The 18,721-nt window shown below is 48.4% G+C and overlaps 1 protein-coding gene across 1 annotated transcript in view; it reads left to right on the top strand.

The window, feature by feature from the left end:
• The window catches only part of LOC146175432 (cell division control protein 42 homolog), a 110,619-nt gene that overhangs the window by 12,761 nt on the left and 79,137 nt on the right, over positions 1 to 18,721 (top strand). Inside the window, exon 2 of the mRNA XM_084581775.1 lies at positions 8,724 to 8,782. Within this exon, the coding sequence (XP_084437901.1) occupies positions 8,724 to 8,782 (59 nt within the window). The remainder of the gene's footprint in view (positions 1 to 8,723; positions 8,783 to 18,721) is intronic.

Raw genomic sequence — 18,721 nt, 5'->3', positions numbered from 1 at the left:
CGTCGCTCTTGATTATCGCTTCTGACGTGCCAAGCTCGTGTCATAAGAGTTTCGCTGTTAGATTTCCATCGATCAAAATCTTGCTCATTCGTACTACTTCGTTCGCGCACTTATTTATGCCGCGGCCATCATTCCTGCCCTTGGTTGAGGACTACCTTTGCGCGGGTATGAAAATTACCCGCGGACGATTATAAACCAGAGTTCAGAAAACATTGGGCTCCTGAACTGATAGACTGTCTCGTCATACGCTTCTGAAAGACGGCCTATCGACTTTTGTATAGACAGCTTTATAGGCTGAACACGTGTGCCGGCGTTTTGTAGTCTCCTTATTAGATTATATCGGAATTGAATCCGAGTATCCGGGCCGTCTGAGCGATCGCCCGTGAAGGGGAAGTTCCACGCCCACCACTTTCTCGGCCCAACTCCGCCGCTCGAAGCGGAATTCCGGAGCTGCGGACTCCGCCGCTGTTCCTTCCGGCTTTCTCCTCACGCGTCAGTCGTTTGGGGCCAGTCTCAGACCGGTCCCCGGGCCGTATTTGGGCTCTTTCTTTGTTCAAAGGCTGGAAACGAAAGCATACTTACTTTGAATCGGTTCCGCCGGCCACTGATCTGAGAAAAAGACAGGAGGGAGGGGTTAGGTGTCGGCAGCGGTTGCCGATATGATTCGTGCCTTCGCACTTCGGTGACCGCGTTTCTGTCATTTCCATTTTCTTCTTTTTTATCTTTTTTGTTTTTCGGTCACGACTTTCTGCGCAGTGCGGAGTTCTTTATTTGGCCTCGGAGCGCCTTTGTTATACTGCCGTTCCCGGCAAAGCACGATATCGTGCAGTATTATGGAGCAGCCGTTTGGGCACACTGGCTTCCTGGTTTCCTATTGCCCGCTGGCTGTTGCGATAAGATGTTCGCGCGTTTTTAACCCTTCCAATTTGCCGTGCGCATCGCGATATCCTGTGCCGATCGACACGGCCGAATAATTGACCGCCTGCAGCACTTTACCGGTCGCGTTCTGCTTTACGTGTGCCGTATGATAGCAGAACCACGAACGGTCTAGCGAGATCGAGGGCCAGAAATATACTCGGGCAGGTGTTTTCTCAGTGGCCGTGTCGACTTTGCGGATGGTGCCGATTTCGTATACCAGGTCGGCTATTTTCGGCGTCTCAGGGAAACTGATTTTTGCGTCGTATTGCACGTAGATCCTGAAATCGTGCAGGAGTACTTCCGTCTTTGCGCTGCATACAGGAACCTGCATACACTGTAAAAAAGTTTCGTTGAAAAATACCGAAATTTTCTACTCTGCCATTCTTTCTGTTTTTAACTTTTTCTGCCATTTTACAGTTTCTTCTGTTTACAACTGATAAAAAACTCTTGTAAATTGACAGAAATTTTCTGTTATACGGCGTTTTTTTTTTTTTTCATTTATCTGTCGGAGTGAAAAGTATGACCAGTATATCTTTTTTTTACTCTTCTTTCATTTCACGTTTTCTGTCTGTAACAACAAAATTGCGTTGACCGCCAATTTTTTTAATGGACACCATTTCTAAGGCGAAATCCTTGCCAACTCCATCTCACAAATATCTCGTGACGCTGGCAATACCCGATGGCACCCATAAATTTGGCCGCGCAACAGTCGTTGCCGAGCCACTGAAAAAAGGCAAGTGAAAAATTCCTAATAGATACCACTGTAGCAGGGAGCCAACCAACAGGGGACCTGAATGTGGCGCCACTATTTATATTCTTTTGAATCGAAATTGTTACGCACCCGTTCGTCGGTGAGTGCCTTCGGGGTTGTCATAATATTTCACTTCATTCAGCATTAACCTACTATTCAAGTAAAAATGAGTTTGCGGTAGAAAATAGAACAGGCGACAAATATATATTGATTTGTTTGCCTTCCAATTGAGGTTTCGGCTGGAAAACAGAAAATTGCAGTTTTTTTTTGTTTTTTTTTTTTTTCGTGAACGTATTTCGGTAAATGAAGTAGAACAGATATTCTCTGTACGGGGACAGACATTTTCTTCAAAAATAGCTGTAATTTCACACACAATTTTTGCAGTGTACGTAATCTGGCCCCCCGACCTCTTCTTCGTAGAGAGGTCGGTTCCACTTGTCATTGTTTCGCCGGCGGCTGTGACGCAGTTCGTGCCCAGCCTAAGTATAGAACGCTTCGGCACGGGGTACAGCAGGCCACACAGCAACAGCTGCGAGTGCCTAGCTGCCATATTACGGCAAGATCCAGCCACTAGCAACGGCCCATCGAGGCATACTCTACGCAGAGCCATGCGCGCCTCACTGTTCCTGCTAAGTGCTCTCCGCACTGTACATCATCGGTTTGCATACGCATTTTATTCACCCTATAATCAAATGCTGATTGAGAGATCGTAGCTGGTGACTTGACTATCGAGTCAAATCACAAAGTTTGTCAGGAACAAGAAACCAGCTTGTTTTCTTTGCTTGTCTTTATTTTTGTGTTTGCTCCCCCTGTCGTGACGCACACAGAATCTGGCTGCAGCGGAGAAACACGAATATCGCGTCGCAGCGATAGGACCTCTAATCGGTGCACGTGCTTTTATTTAGCACACTGTGCTTTATCATTTGCAAATATCCGTCATGAATCGTCCTGCCACTTATTTCCAACTTGCCGGGATTGTTTTGTAAGCGGGTATTGAAAATTACCGATGAAACGGACTGTGGTGTCGCGCAAGAGTAAAATATGTATGCCTCATTACTACGTAGTTCAAGCTTAATCCGCTAGCATGTTTTGAAGGCCTGATATCTTTAATGGGCATGCATAATCGGAATACAGGGTCACCTAATTATTGTCGCTCATTCACCCCTGGTGACAGCTTGAAATCGTGCATTGGGCAGCTCTGAGATGCATTTTCCAGGATACAGGTTCAAAGGGAACTTTCCTCTATTCTCCGTTCTTATCTTTCATTCCGGGACATGGAGTGCTGTTATCGAGGCGATTGTATTACAAAACAAACCATCCAGCCACCTCCGTGTGAAGTCTGCTTGCCAACGAAGCCACTCGTTAACCTTTTCCTATCTGTGCCTGATGATGATGATGTCAGACCTTCCTCGGCTGCCACACCACCGGATGGCATGTGCGCTAGCGTATTGTCCGATGCATAATGCATACGGGAGCGTCTCTGCGTTTCCTCCCTTGACCGCGTTGCGCTGCACGGTCGCGGGAGCAATCTCGCCCCGTTGAGAGGAAGAGGGGGCAGGAGGTGGGCAGACGAGGAGCCAGGTGAGAGGGATGCGTGGGAAAATGGCCGCACGCTCCGTTAGGCAGGCGCCGCCGCACACGCTCAAGCCTGGCTGCTGGCTTGGCGCGTCGGCGAGCGGGGCTGCTGTGGGGGTTGGGCATAGGCACCTCTTCTTTTCCTGTTTGCCCAGTGCGGCCGCGCTGGCAGGCGCGTTTTGTTTGCCATTTCTATTCACTCATTTTCTTACTTCATCCCCTCCCTCTCGCCTTATTACCTGCGCCTTGCCGAAGAGCGTGTGTGTGCATTTTGGTTTCTTGTTCGGTTCGAAACGTCGTTGCACTGTTGCTGATAGGGCCACAAGATAGCACGCACAGTTCAGAATTCGGGCTTTTTGCCCCCCTGGTCTACGTGTTGATTATTAGAGCGGTTTCGACATCCCTGACTGACGGCAGCACTGAAAGGCGCCACAAGTGCAAGTTATGGGCGCTCATTAACGATTAACGAAAAGTAAATGTGAAAGCACTAATCGCCCCGCCGCAGTGGTAAGACGCCCGACTACTGTGTCGGAGTACCCGGGTTCGGTCCCGACCGCGGCGGCTGCGTTTCGATGGAGGCGAAACGAAGAGGCGTCCGTGTGCTGTGCGATGTCAGCGCGCGTTAGAAATCCCCAGGTGGTCGAAACTACTCCGCAGCCATCCACTACGGTCCCACTTTCTCTCTATCCACTTTCACTCCCACCTTCCTCCCTTCCCTTACGGGCGCGGTTCAGGTGTCCACAGAAACAAGTGTGACAGATACATGCGCCTTTCCCTTCCTCTGAACCAATTATTCTTAAAGCACTAATGTCAGCGGCGATGTTCGTAAATGACCGACTACACATCCACCACCCAATATTTACGGAAGAACGCGTACGCATTCCTGAAATCTGGAGATACGCCCTGCACGTACGCCCTCTTCCGGCCAACATGACACGTGACGACCACAGTGGCAGGCGCCTTGCGCGGAAGGAGGCACTGGCCCGTCACTATGGGAACAAACACGGAATTTTCTACGTGGACGCCTCCGGCCCTCACCATGGGGGGGGGGGGGGGGGGGGGGGGGGGGGGGGGGGGGTACACAGCCGCAGTCGTCCATCAAAAAATCACGGTGAATGGCCTGACTTTCCTAGCTCAAGACATAACACATGCGGAAGAAGCTGCCATCGCGTTAGCCGCCGCAGACAAGCACTCACGAGTTATCATCACCGACTCGAGAGGGGCCTGCAGAAATATTAAACAGGGGTACATTCCTCTCTTAGCGCACCGCATCCTTCAAAACAGTGACTACCTCGGGGCCCCCGCGTCTCGAACGATTGTATGGGCTCCAGCTCACATTTGCCTCGAAGGCAATGAAACGGCCGACGCCGCCGCCCGCGCGCTCACTCTCCGGGCAACGCCTTCAGACCTATAGTGCCTAGAATTCTAGGCACTATACTTATGATATAAATCTCGAACCCAATCCGGCTCTCACTTTTCGAGAAATTACTGAAATATTTCAATTCGGCCATGCAATTTATCCTAATCCTTGTAAGGGCCTTACAAAGGTGGAGGAACGCACACTCCGCCTTTACACCAAAACGCTGCTGTGCCCGGCAGTTTTAAAACACTTTGATCCTGCCTGTACAGGAAAGTGCCCATACTGTGCGGAGAAGTCTTCGGACATCTTCCACATGCTGTGGGCATGTCAGTCAACCCCGAACCTCACCCCCAAACCCAACCCCACCCGGGAGGACTGGGAGGCAGCCCTGCTCGGCCGCTCCGACCTGGCAAGCCAGAAGGCCCTGGTCCACCGAGCCCGAGCCGCAGCGGTCGCCAATGGGCTCCTGTAATGAGGAGCCCACCTCGTGATTGCGAGAGGTTGCTCCGGCTACCTCAAGCTTCCTCCGAATAAAGTTTTTACACACACACACACACTGCCCGGTTTGTCCGCAGCGCTGTACCACGCAGTTTACGCTTTAGAGCTTTTGAGATGTATATAGGGTCTGGGTTCTTGGGTTTGTCCTTTTTACCGTAACCTTCTGCAAGGACTGGTAAAGCCTCGTTTCGGCGTCTTTTGCTACCTGGTGAGTTTCGTGCGAACTGATCAGTAGCGAATCAATGCATGTGGTGAGATGATGAGCGGGAGGGAGTCGAGCTGTCATTGACACCCTGTGCAAAATCTCGAGCAGAGGTTTTCCTTCCCTCGACGTGGGAGCCGGGACGCAGTAGTAGCAGTAAGTGGTTTTATAATAGAATAAAATAAAAATAATAAAGGAAGAAAAAGATTTTTTGCCTGCCCCAGTATCTGCTTTCGAAATGAGCTGAAGCACCTGAGCCGGGGCGGCGGAAATAAAGGGATAGCAAGGAGACAGGAGAAATCAAAGAGGTGAGCGACAGGGAGAAAGGACAGTTTAGATTAAAAGGTAAAGGAGTACAATACAATATTGTACATTTCACTGTATGAGTTTGTTTGAGGCCCGCCCGCGATTGTCTTAGCACACCGAAGCACTCGGCACTGCGGGCGAGCCTCCACAATGTGCATTACATCCGGGACGCAGGCTGAGGAGCGCATCTTGCACGGTTTCGTTTCATATCCGCCGTCGTTTGGTGTGACACCTGCTTTGCGAGCTGTGATCACGAGTATGCAGCACACCGATTCCCGTACTCGAGACTTGTCTGCGCGTATGCATGTGTCGTCTTTTCGGAAGCTTCAGTGACCGCGTAAGAAGCGGGCATGCTCCGCAGCAGCGGCCCAAGGGGTCGCCGGCCTTCGTCGGCTTCGAAGATGTCCTGCACAACGGGAGCTTGCGCCATCGCTAACCTCATCTGAATTGTTAAATGGTCACATGTCAGTTCATTGCTTGAGAAGCGTTAAGTATATGCCAGTTAGTTTTGGCAGGGGCGCGGAATGTGTACGTAGCTGCTGGATTGAGTGGTGATGTCGACTCTCCGGTTGGCAGCAGCCACGCGGCGCTCCTGGTCACATGACTGGTCCCAGTGTCGTGTTTATATTTTCTCATTCAGTGCGGTAACTAACAACATCTACTGAAAGTTGGCTCCATTGTGCGCCCTTCCAGTTGAAACGAGGGGCACTTTCTGAACAGGACATGCAGGGCTGGCGTGGTACAGAATGAAGGTGGTGGTCCGTTGTTTGCAGCATTTTATTTTCGAGTTAATGAAATATAATGTCATTTTTACGTTTATGAGCTCATTCATTCAGGCAAGTAATAAAACGAATTATTTTCATCGTTCCGACGCTGATCGTTATTTGTGAAAGGGCTGTTTTATACTGTCGCAGAGATAAGCGTCGAGTGCTAGGGCGGCGGCCGCGAGGTCACTATTATAGGCGATCGGCAGAGGACCTACAAACGCCTCAAACCGCTGGCTGAAAAGTTTCTGCAATCTCATCCAGCTTCTTGTGTACAATGGTGCTTCTTGATCACGGGAAGAAAAACAAGCTTTCTCGGACGTATCATTGTTTACGCGGCCAAGCTTCGACAGCGATCCACGCTCCTCGCGAAATCTTCCGTGCAAAGATCGCCGTTTGCTGTCTCTCATAATCTCCCGCTTATATGTCCACGCACGCTATCATGCTCTGCGTTCTATAGATCCGAGGCGGCGCGCTCGGCAGCGTCCTCCCCAGGTGGAATATGTGACGTCATCGCGGAGCGGCACGTCTGCCAGAGCAGACCACCCGAGCCTGAACAAGGCTCTTCACTGTGCCTGTGGCGTGTCTGTCCTCCGTTATCTCGGCTGGCCTTGTTATTCGCTTTCTGCATATTTCCGCTTATCATTGAAAGTCGGGCAGACGTAACTGCGCTGGCGCTGCGTTCTGCGCCAACGGGTCTCGACTCTTATCTGAGCAGTGCAGTCGCAGACTTTCGCAGTATGCGCTGCTGTGTGTGATTTTTTTCTTCTTCTTTTTCTTTTTTTTTAATATGGCGATTTACTGCGGGCTGCTGTAACGGCGCATATACTGTGACGATTAACAGAGGCGTTGCCCCAAACGGTCGCTTCTTTCGAAAGCGGCAGTAGTTGCGCGACTGTTCTCTGTTCGATATCCCGGCGACTGCAGAGTCGCAAAATCTTCTGACCCTGATGGGGTAGAGACGGGGGCCTTTTTATGCATCCGGCGTATCAATGCCGCACAGTGGATCTCGATAACTGTCGTTGCAAGCGACACCCTCACAGGTCGCGCCTAGAATGTTACGTATAGACAATCCCTATCTTGCACGAACGCTGGAGAACCGATTTGAAATTAATTGGCCATTCAGCTGAACAGTTTAAACGAATACTTGAGGTAAACTCCGAAGTTACCAGTGTGCACTTGTACATGGCCGGGTCGCGTATTTGGGTTTGCTCGGTACGGTGGCTCCGCAAGGGACAAAACGACAGAAGAGACGAAGAAAGGGGGCTGTTCCGACTAGCGTCTACCGCCCCCAGGAGCCGAGCAGCCTGGCGATTAACGGCGCATGCTTTTTCAATGGGCGTTGGACGCGGCCCTAACTTGAGAAAGCCTATAATACTACTACTACTACTAGTAGTAGTAGTAGTAGTAGTAGTAGCAGTAGCAGTAGTATAGAGGAAGACTTGTTACACGAAGTTGGCACTGAATTGTCTGTAGGTAACGGCCGAATTAACTGGCTAAATATTATCTTCACAGTCTTAATTTAGCAAAGAAATATTAATGTGTGTATTATTATTATTATTGTTATTATTATTATTATTATTATTATTATTATTATTATTATTATTATTATTATTATTATTATTATTATTATTATTATTATTATTATTATTATTATTATTATTATTATTTAGTAGTAGTAGTAGTAGTATAGTATTATAGGCTCTCTCAAGCTAGTGCCATGCCCATTGAAAAAGCATACGCCGCTAATCGCTAGGTTCACTGTTGCTAGGCTGCTCGGCTCCTGGGGACGGTAGACGCTAGTCGGATTAGCCCGCTTTCTTCGTCTCTTTTGAAGTTTTGTCCCTTGCGGAGCCACCGTACCGAGCAAACCCAAATACGCGGCCGGGTCACGGGCAGTGGCGCTTTGAAGATGGCGGCCACGTGCTCCCGTGTTCGCCCTAACAGTGTTGTTCTTTCGTCTGCGATGAAATGAAGCTCGCCATAGCGGTGTGAGATGAAGGGTGGAAGAAGGACTGGCTGCGCAATGAATGCCTTTAAGAGATTGAAGCCGCTTTCCAAACTCATCCTTCCGCTTCATGTTCGCGTTTGCAGGAGCAACAGGCTTTTGAAAAAGCTAGTAGTTTCCAAATCTTGCTTTGCGGAAATGAATTTTCTCAAGGCAAAAGCTGAGACAAAGAGATGATATAAAGGCATTGTCCAAGTTACCAGTTTTACGAAAACGTACCCCTGTGTGCAAGACATTGTGTAACCGGTACGTTTTCCTGAACCACATTGTTTGCTTTTGGAATTGTGCATAGGCATCTGATTATTTACCCCATCTCGTTTTTTCATTTCTTCTCACGCCAGTGGTCGTGACCGTGGACAACCAGCCAGTGCGACTGCAACTCTGCGACACGGCGGGCCAGGTAAGCTGACCACTGCAGCGCCGCTATACAATTGCGTCTGCGCTTTTTGTTCCTCGTTTATTACTATTTATCCTTCCTTTGTTGCTGCTGCAAAGGCGCTCAGAGCACGTTCTGGTGTCACTTTTATTTATATTTTGATTTTGGGGCATACCGTCGCAAAGCGACTCAGGCTATGAAAGACGCTGTAGTCGAGGACTCCGGAAATTTCGACCACCTGGGGTTCTTTAACGTGCACTGACATCGCACAGCACACGGGCGCCTCGCTTTTCGCCTCCATCGAAAAGCGGCCGCCGAGGCCGGGATTCGATCCCGCGTCCTTGGGCACAGTAGTCAAGCGCCCTAACCACTGCGCCACCCCGGCGGGGCGGTGTCACATTTAGGTTCGCTCCCCAGATGTTGCACTGTATAGTTGCCTTCCGTCGCACACAGCTGTGCACGCGTTACTACGCGGCGAAGGGTGGTTACCGAAGACCGCCACTTTTGTTATCTTCCTTTTCTTCTTGTGCGGAATTATTTTCCCCACAAAGCAAGCTTTCATCTGTAAGTACGAACATATTACTCACTCAAATTTTTTTTATTTTTTTCTCTGCGATCGGTTTGCTCACCATAATTAAGGAATAATCCCTTGGCTCATGTGGAATTTGGCGGCCACGCTAACCGCCTTCCTAGTGAGGTAAATGTTCCTACCGGCGGAATTGAGCTTCGCAACTTAAAATTTTATTCTCGGCATGCAGGATAGGAGCAATTATAAAGGGCCTCGTTTACATACGTCACCTCGGTTCGAGGCTACATCACTCGATCAGCAATCAGAACTCGGAGGGCGAGTATGCGTGGCCGGAGGCAGGAGACGATGCGTACTCTCGCCCATACGAGTAAGCAGCCGAGCTAATTGTTGCTACGTCGTTGCTGTGCCACAGAATGCCAGTGCTTCTTTGCAATAGAAGCGCATTACTTCTGATGCACCTTCTGCTATGCTGCTCGGATAACTTGAACGAATGACTTGGTGTTCGCCACTGGTTTGATTTCGTTCTCCCATCTATACTTTGCTAGAAATTAATTATTTGCACAACGCGCGCTCCGCCGGAAATATGTTCATTGGCAAATAAATATATAAAGAGGCTGCTGATCCATTAGCACTTTCTCTGCGTATGAGTAACGCAGAGAGTAACGGTGTAGTATCGACGCAGTTATTCCTCAAATAAATAAAACGAAAGCCAGTTTTAGCGCTTACTGGCCTAGCGTTCTTATAGCTGACATTTGCACCTTATATCTGCGAGGCCTTGGCGTGACGTGAGAAGTAGAAAGATTAGTTGTTATGGTTGTTTTGTCGACCTCCAGCATGCGCCGTCTGACGTTCACCACCATATTCCCGTTCCGGGGAAGCGCGGAGGCTGTAGACAGAAGGTGGAATGGACACTGCACTGGAGGGCGCAGCCTTAGCATCGATCAAGTTGCGAAACTTGGCCACTCAGAGGGCGTGTCCCTCTGACCCCCAAAGGAGGGGGAGGTAGACTGCTGGTAGTCAGTCTGTCGCCTTCTTTTGCCGGCATCGTCCACCCCTGGACGTAATCTAATAAGCCTACGCCCTTACTGGTTCAGGAGTTACTGCAACCCGAGCCGGTAGCGACGTCCGGATTGCCTCGCAAGACTTTTCGGGCCTTCCGTAAGCACTTTGAGCCATCTTGAGCGCCATTAACTAACACGCTTCGTCGTATATATAAATGTTATCAGCCACGCAGTCGCACGGCTTCGTGCTTGGCTCGGCTATAGTTATTTGGCTTCGCCCGGGAGCACCTGGCTGTACCTGTTATAGATGGAGCAGGGACGCTCTCCGCCTCGCTCTGATCTAAAGGCCCCGAGAGTGCCTCATGAAAATACATGGACTTTGGGCTCGCCCTTGATACCGCGCTCGCCATCCGAAAATTACCGGCCGGTGCCTCGATGTCTCGGCTCCAGCGGAGCCTGTTACGCGAGGCTATTGGATTATCGCTATCAGGCTCGGCTATCTCTCCTGGAGGTTGCATGATACGCTCGGTGTCAGCGGTGTTTGTCGTCCGAATGCAGGAGGAGAATGGCACGTCTCTGCGTGCTTCTTAAAGGTACCATGTTTAGTAGTATTATGCGGTCACGAGTGGTGTCATCGCCGGATGTGCGGACTTTATTACGTTCTGCAAGAGCCTTGGTATAGCTCGCGATCACCTCACAGTGAAAGCAAACTGGTCCCTCCGATATGCTCCAGCAAAGCCAGTACTGATCTCAGTTCAGGCAAGTCGGGGTGTGGTTAGACAGGGAAAAATAAAATAAAATTACAGCATCCAGCATTGGCACAGCTTTGCAACTGTCGGGTCAGTTCAAGTCGTGTAATGTTAGCCCGAAATATAGCACTGTCAACTGCGGCCTCTGGCATAACGGTGGAGATCTCTGTGTGTTGCGTCGCTGGAGAATAAGCCGGAAATGAAAGAAAGAATAAGACTAAGAAATCGCGGTGTTTTCAGCTCTACCAAGAGAGCGCGTGCTTTCTCATGACGCTCGAAATTAGCGCCTCATTAGTGATCCACGCGAGCTCGCACCACTCTTGCTCTGTAGTCGTCCTCCTTTCCACCCCACGGCGTCAAACTCGCGGGGCCCCCGCGGCGCTCGGCTAATGCCTGCCGTTGGCTATTTAAGTCGTCGGCGGGAAATCGTCGCTCGCTCGCATGCACGAGGGCGACCAAAGGCTTCGCTGGCGGCGAACATGATGACGGCAGCAGCGGCTATGTCCCATGCTTTGCTCGCGTTGCCTGGTGCGTTGTTTTTCTGGGGGGGGGGACGTGCATGCCACTTCCCCGCCCCCCATCAAGTGCTCTGGCTGTGGTCGGTGACTGGCCCTGCCCGAATTCAGCGTTCTGGGGGAGGAAGGTGCAATGACCTGGCACCGCACCGGGCATAGGCCAAACACACGCTGCCGCCGCCGCGGGCTCGGGTAAAGTGGACCGTATTAAGTGTGCGTGCATGCAGCATGCACGGCGACTCGCGCAACGCTCGAGGCAAGCGCGCCGGGAAAGACAAAGCGGCAGCTAGGTCCTCGCTTTTTGCAGGGAAGAAACGCTTGTCTTGAATCGCCGGACAGTAATACACAGGGCCCGAAGGGTATGCGCCAACCGTGGCACGAGAACTGGCGTCCATCTTATTCGGGACGCCGTGAGTGTGAGGATGAACGAGGGCATGAAAGCTGGCATGAAATGAATAGTTGTGCCACGAGCTCACGGCATGCGAGCTTTGTTTAGGGGGCGTGCCAAGATGAATCGATGTCCTCCTGTTCGGTTCTTCAGGCGAATCGATAATGTCATGCACATTCATAGGCCCCGCCGGGGTGGTGCAGTGGTAAGACGCCCGACTACTGTGCCGGAGTTCCCGGGATCGAATCCCGGCCTCGGCGGCTGCGTTTCGATGGAGGCGAAACGAAGTGGCGTCCGTGTGCTGTGCGATGTCAGCGCACGTTAAAGATCCCCAGGTGGTCGAAATTACTCCGTAGCCCTCCACTACGACCCCCCTTTCTCTCTATCCACCTTCACTCCCACCTTCATCCCTTCCCTTACGGCGCGGTTCAGGTGTCCACAGAGCAAGTGTGACAGATACTGCGCCTTTCCCTTCCTATGAACCAACCAACCATGCACATTCATAGGACGGTTATCAACTGGTGGTAGTGGTGAACTCTTTTATTGCGCCCAAAAACAAGGGGACCAGTCAAAGGACCGGTTGCGCTGGCTTAGAGGAGGTCGGCGGAGATCCCTTGCGATGCCGCGGCCTCCATGGCGCGCTAGATAAGCCAGCGTTGGTCTGCTGGCTCGTAAGTACGCAGGAGAGACTCCCACGTCGCTGGGTTGGTTGAGTTGTCTTTGTTGTAGTGTGTACAAGTCCACGCCATGTGTATGAGAGTGGCCGGAATTGAGCAGAGTTTACACATGGGGGCTATCTGTTCCGGAAAGATCCTGCTGTATGAGATGGGGTGTGGGAAGCTGCCAGTTTGTTGTTTGCGCCATTGGACGTCCTCGCGTCTTGTTAGATCGCGATGTCATTCCGTTTCATGTTCCATGGTGGAGGTCAGTGTTGCGTCTTTCAAAGCTGCAGCTTTATAGACTCCATGATCTCATTTTATATGCGGCGTCTAGCCGCAGTACTACGTCTAGCAAATCGCCCCTCCGCAGAGCTAATTTGTTTCGTGCGGTTGCATGAGTACATTTGCGGATATTGATAAAGAAAGTACGGTTCATATTTGATTCAATGGGTAAAAGGTACTGTTGTCAAACTCTTACATTCTTTTTGCATTTCGGCTGCATTAAGGTGCGAATTGCCAGGATGCGATCTTGCAGCTGTTGAGCCAGCTTGGCATGGGGCTCCAGAGAGAGGCAGGGAGGGAGAGAATTTTATTTGCAGTAACCTGAAACAAAACAAAGGAAACTCTGGAGAAGCCATTTCGTAATCATTTGATATATAGTCACGAAAAGTAAAGCAAGGATAGTCAGAGCCTCGTGGAACGACGATATGTTCTTTTTCTTGTGTCTTTCAGAGGGGATGATTTGTATATAGGCAGCGAATTGAAGAGAGTTGTCTTAATTGTGACGAGAGTGGCGGCTGTCTCATTAATGTCACAAGCACAGCGGCCCATAGCTATAGCTGTGCGTTACGCCTAGCCCCTCAACCGATGGCCGGTTATTGCTCCTGCTGCTGCTCCCGCAACACTCACCTGGTGACAAACGTTTACCCTATAGCTTAACCTGGGCGATAATTCCAATATAGCTACATCTATACTCAACAGAAGTCCTACATACTTGCTGTAGTTGTCTTTGCCTTTAATGTCAACATTTCACACCACGTCCTGATGTCGCTGTGGTTAACAATAGGACAGGTGCAATGTTGGAAAACTCTGCTGGCGCGCCGCGCTGCGAAGTGGGCCCAAACAATCGCCGGTCCAGCGTGAGTTGATCGCTAAGCGACCGCAGCGCCCCTCACCACTGCTAGATGGGTGAGGCGCTAATACACAGGCGGAAATTTTAAAATACTACTAACCCTCTTCTTTCAGCAAAGCAACAAAAAATAAAATTGCGTTTTTTAAACACATCTTTGTACGCATGAAACGCCACCGCGTCTGCAGACGTATCTCAAACAGGCAGGTAGCAGACGACACGCTTTAGCCGCATCGGCAACCTCCTTGCTTCAGACAACAGCGAAATACGAAAAGCCAGAAGTCGCCACATACAAAACTACGTCATCAGAAACAGCAGCGACATACTCTATGTAGACGCCAGTCCATATCTGGGGAGAAAAGCGGCGGTAGCCACCACAGTTGACCACACCGGAAGAGAGGTGACCAGCTCATCGATAAAGATCAATAACTACATAGAAGATGCAGAGGAAGTTGCAATCGCCCTTGCAGTTAAACACACCAGCAGCCAAGGTAGAAAACACATAATACTCAGTGATTCCCAAAAGGCCTGCCGTGCCTTCCTCCTGGGACGCGTATGCAAACAGGCACACCGAATAATGGAGCAGGAAAAAAAGACGGGCAACATGAAGCACACAATCCTGTGGATACCGGCACACAAGGGAATCGACGGCAACGAGGCTGCCGACAGGATAGCCCGAAGGCATACTTTCCGGGCACCTGCGTCAGCTGCCCCAGAGCCTTCTGACCCCTCTCACATACGGGGAACTAATACAGTACTTCAAATTAGAAAGAAAACGATACGCAGAACCACACAAAGACCTCAGCAGACAGGAGGCAGTAACCTGGAGGAACATACATGCTAGGACATTCCCAAACCTAGCAAAGTACCACAAAATCTGGCCCGAAAAATTCAAAAATAACACATGCACTGCATGCGGTGAAGTCTCGGACATCCTTCACATGATATGGAACTGCAAAGAGCAATTAGAGAAATATAAAGCTCGATCACTCAGCCAAGCGGAGTGGGAGGCACACTGTAAAAACAAAAACACCTTTTTGGGCATTTGTCTAATTCAAAACACCCTTACACCCTGAGTCTAGGGTGTTCGTGCCATTGGAAATCACCTCTTGCATGCCAAAGGGGTGCTTTGGTTGGAGAATATGCCTTAGGGTGTTACGGGCAAGCAATATCACCTAACATGCTGGGGGTATATGGCTGCGTAACTTCGTAGCCTTTTATACACAAGCGGCGCTGCTAATATAACCCAACACCTAAATAAAACACCAAAAGTAACGCTAAAATTAAAATTACACACGAGTGCTTTCTAAAAATGAAACAAAAACTGAAACAAAATTTCACCGCCAGGAGGCCGCCGGTAGCTACGAACGCTCTTTTCAAATTTCACAATATGGCCGTTAGCATTGTGGAGTGCGTTTCGACCACGTTTCGGCGAATGCTGAATGTGCTTCTTCGATTGTTTACCCTCGTGAAATGTGTTGCATTTCCCATGCATATGTGTTACAGAAGTGTGTACGCTTGTGAAGTGCCTTCTGCATGTGGTGTTTAACGCAAACGGGCATTTATCGTGTCGGCAAGTGTCCGGGCTTCCTTTTGCTTTGCTCAGGCCGAAGGACTGCTGCACCGCTTTATGTTTGAGATGTTCGAAAGAAGGCATGGACGATTTTTTCTTCTGCGTGACTAAGAGGTATATGCGCCGACTACATTGCACTCGCGCTGAAATCGCACTGGTTGGTTCGGTGCCGGTGATACGAAGGCGGACAGCGTACTGCGCGGCTGACGCAATCGTCTGTAAAGGTAAGCCTATTCTCACGCATATTGCGCTCTGTGGGAACAGTGTTCTACCGGGTTGCTCTATTCTGTGTCTTTTTGTGCCGGAACGCTCCAGAATGTGCTGAAATGAAAACGTGAGACACGCGCTTGTTTTCACCTCGCTGCCAAAATGACATCGCACATGTGGTAGATGTCGCGGAGAGTTACGCAGATTTCGCGCAAGAACATCAGTCTCAACTTTCTTGAACAGAAATAATGTATTTGCTACGTTTCCTTGCATTTTGTACGCGCGGGAGGTTCAGGAAACGATTTTCGTTTCTTGACAGTTTGATACTTGCGCTCAGTTCGCAACGACTCGGTTTTGTTCTACCGTTTCCGTTCGTGCGGCAATGTCATGTTGGCGTACTACCTTAATTCTCCTAGCAATCTCGACTCCCTCCTCCTCCCTTATCTCTTACACTTCGCGCTCGCTCTTCTGAAACCTCCTTCATGCTTCATCTTCTTTCACTCGGAGCGCTTCACCCCCCCCCCCCCCCCCCTTTTTTTTTTTTTAATTTACTCGGAGCATAGGCGCGCGCCGTCCTGCTGCTCGGGGAGCGTCCTCCCGCAGCTGTTCTGTTTAAACTTTTCGTTCGAGGAGGCTATGTTCGTTCTCGGCGGCCGTTCAAGGCGGCACGCCTCTGAGCTCGTGCTCTCGGCATCGAAGTGCGCTGGTCGGCCGGCCTGGTTGCGTAATAGTTTATTCCAAACTGCGTAAACTATATGCCGCTATCATCAGCCTATGTTAACTTCCCCGCGTCTGGATTTGCCTTTTTTAATCACAATGGGAGCATTTTCATTTTACGAGGACCATATTTTGCGGTTGCATGGAGTGTGAAGTTGCTTTTTTATCATGCTGCTTTTGTTATGGCGTTTACTTTAGCTCTCGAAGAATCATTTAGGTACGTATTTTATTTTCAGCAAGACTTCAATTAAGGCACTTGTACACGTGCTAAGTCAGCTGATGTGGTTCAAACCATCCAGTTTTCATTATTTTTGTGGTCACATTTCAACATAACTGTTTGACCGCATTACTTGATTTTTGTAGTGTCTTTAGACTAGAATAAATGGATATTCGATACTGATGCCTCAGCATTCAAGTAGAGGTCGACAGCATGAATTCTGTGGCCAAATATTGTACCGGATGTTGCTATTACAGAGTTTGATTCTGACCAGATGTTTACTTTTTTTTTTTGTCTTTTGCTTAAATGTACATTGAAGCGGTTATCATAGCCTTAGTCGCATATGTTTACTTGCTTTGCTCATCACAGTGCGCATATTGCAGGCAAATGTGTGACTTACTGTTATTAAAAAATTTGTAATGTATGTGTTGAAAGCAGTTTACTGATTTAAAGGGCCCAGAAAACAATTTGACTTTCATAAGCTAACGATGCATGTCTGTAGATTGCCTCTAAGAATTGAAGCGTACTTTTTAAAGCTGAGCGGGGACCCTTAGTTTAGAGATATATTACATATTTTATTGCCATTCAGCCGTGTGCCAAGTTGAGGGAAGGAGGATCATAATTTTTGCTTTGTTATTTTTATATTAGACTTTCCTTAATATTGCTTGCAGTTTGGTGATGAGTGGCAAAATACTGATGGTTTTTGCAGTTTTCTAACCTTAGTAAATATTTGTATTTGCTGTTTGCTAATCAGTTTTTTTTTTTTTCAGATATGTACAAAGGCATCAATTGCCTTAGCTTTTGTACAATGATTTTAATTATTCAGTTACTTAAAACATTGAGAAAAATGAATTCTTTATGGCTACCATTCACACAAACTTGCAGTTGTTACATGACGTCAACATGCTGATCAAGAAGGACGGCAAAGAGGCAGTTGAAATTGGCCTTAACAAGACACTTGTCTTGGTTTTGAAGGACACCATTCGTGCAAGAAAAAAGGACATTGCCCGGGTGCTCGAAGTATGTTCTGAGGGAACACGTGAAAGGAGAAAGAAGCGTAAGTATTAAGCTGTTTCCTTCTGTTTGCTGCATGTGCTATCTAATTGGCAGTTTTTCGCTAAATGCCTACATTTTTGCCATTTTGCATTGCCTTATAGATATACTAAAAGCATGGCTGAGCATCAGAAAGAATAATAAAACCATAACTACTCTGTGCGTTTCTTCATATGTAACAATTTTCGCATTAGCTAAATTTAAATTACCTATGCTCTTCTCCATTGTAATGGTGCAGCCTTTTCGAATCTGTTCAACTAGTAGCAGAGAATTATGTGATAACAGATTCAGATCTTCACAAGCTTTGCTAATTTTTGCTGTCAGATGTTTGGCTTTCAGTTTGCGTGCCTCTACATGTTTTCAATTTTGTTTATTTGCCTTCCTAAATTAGACAATAAATTATCGCCTCAAAACTCGGCTGTCTCTTTTTACCTGCAAAGAGGTACATCATTGTTGTGTTGCTTATTTCTATTGTAGACGTACAGACAGTATGCATTCTGCAACTCTTGGCAAACATTGGGAACCAGCCGGGAGCTCTGGATGTTGTTTGTATCATTTGTAAGTTTTCTCTTTCTCATTTGAATATTCAGGAAGCCTACTTGAAACCGACATTATTAGCGAATTTTCTTTGTTTCTAAAATGGTTTACAGTCTAACTTGTAATATGTATTAGTGATTCATAATTCAAATAGAAATACTACACAAGTTTTCATCACAACTGTGAATTCTTTGCTGTGAAAGGATTATTTGCACTGTAAGTAAAATCAAAAGCACTTTTAAGAGACTCCTGCCATCATATGCTTACCACGTCGTATTGCATACAAGAGTCACCTGATGAAGCACTGGTAATGTCAAGATTGGTGCAGTGTGCCATTTGCCTAAGCACTCTGCTGTAGTGGACCAGTAATGCTTTACCAGATGGCTCTTGCAGGCAGCTTGGTGGGGTTTAGCATTTGCTGGAAAGCGGTCTCTCAACCTGCTCATGCATGCTAGTACCTAACATATTCCTAATGTCTGGAATATATAATCTGAGACTGCTTCAAAAGAAATATTTGCCGCATTGTCTTATCCTACAGGCTTCTGAAGGTGGTTAATGCAGTTTAATAGTGGTTTTAAAAAAATGCTGTAATTTGCTAGCCAAGTTTGAAATGATGTAATAATTTTAATTCTTCTGAGATTAGGTTTACCACATTGGTTGGGAGAAAATACTGCTGTGTTTCAAGGTTC

Source organism: Amblyomma maculatum, chromosome 10 (genome assembly GCF_055883805.1).
Source record: "Amblyomma maculatum isolate TAMU_Amacu chromosome 10, ASM5588380v1, whole genome shotgun sequence".
Taxonomy (NCBI): domain Eukaryota; kingdom Metazoa; phylum Arthropoda; class Arachnida; order Ixodida; family Ixodidae; genus Amblyomma; species Amblyomma maculatum.
This window is presented reverse-complemented; position numbering and strand designations above follow the sequence as displayed.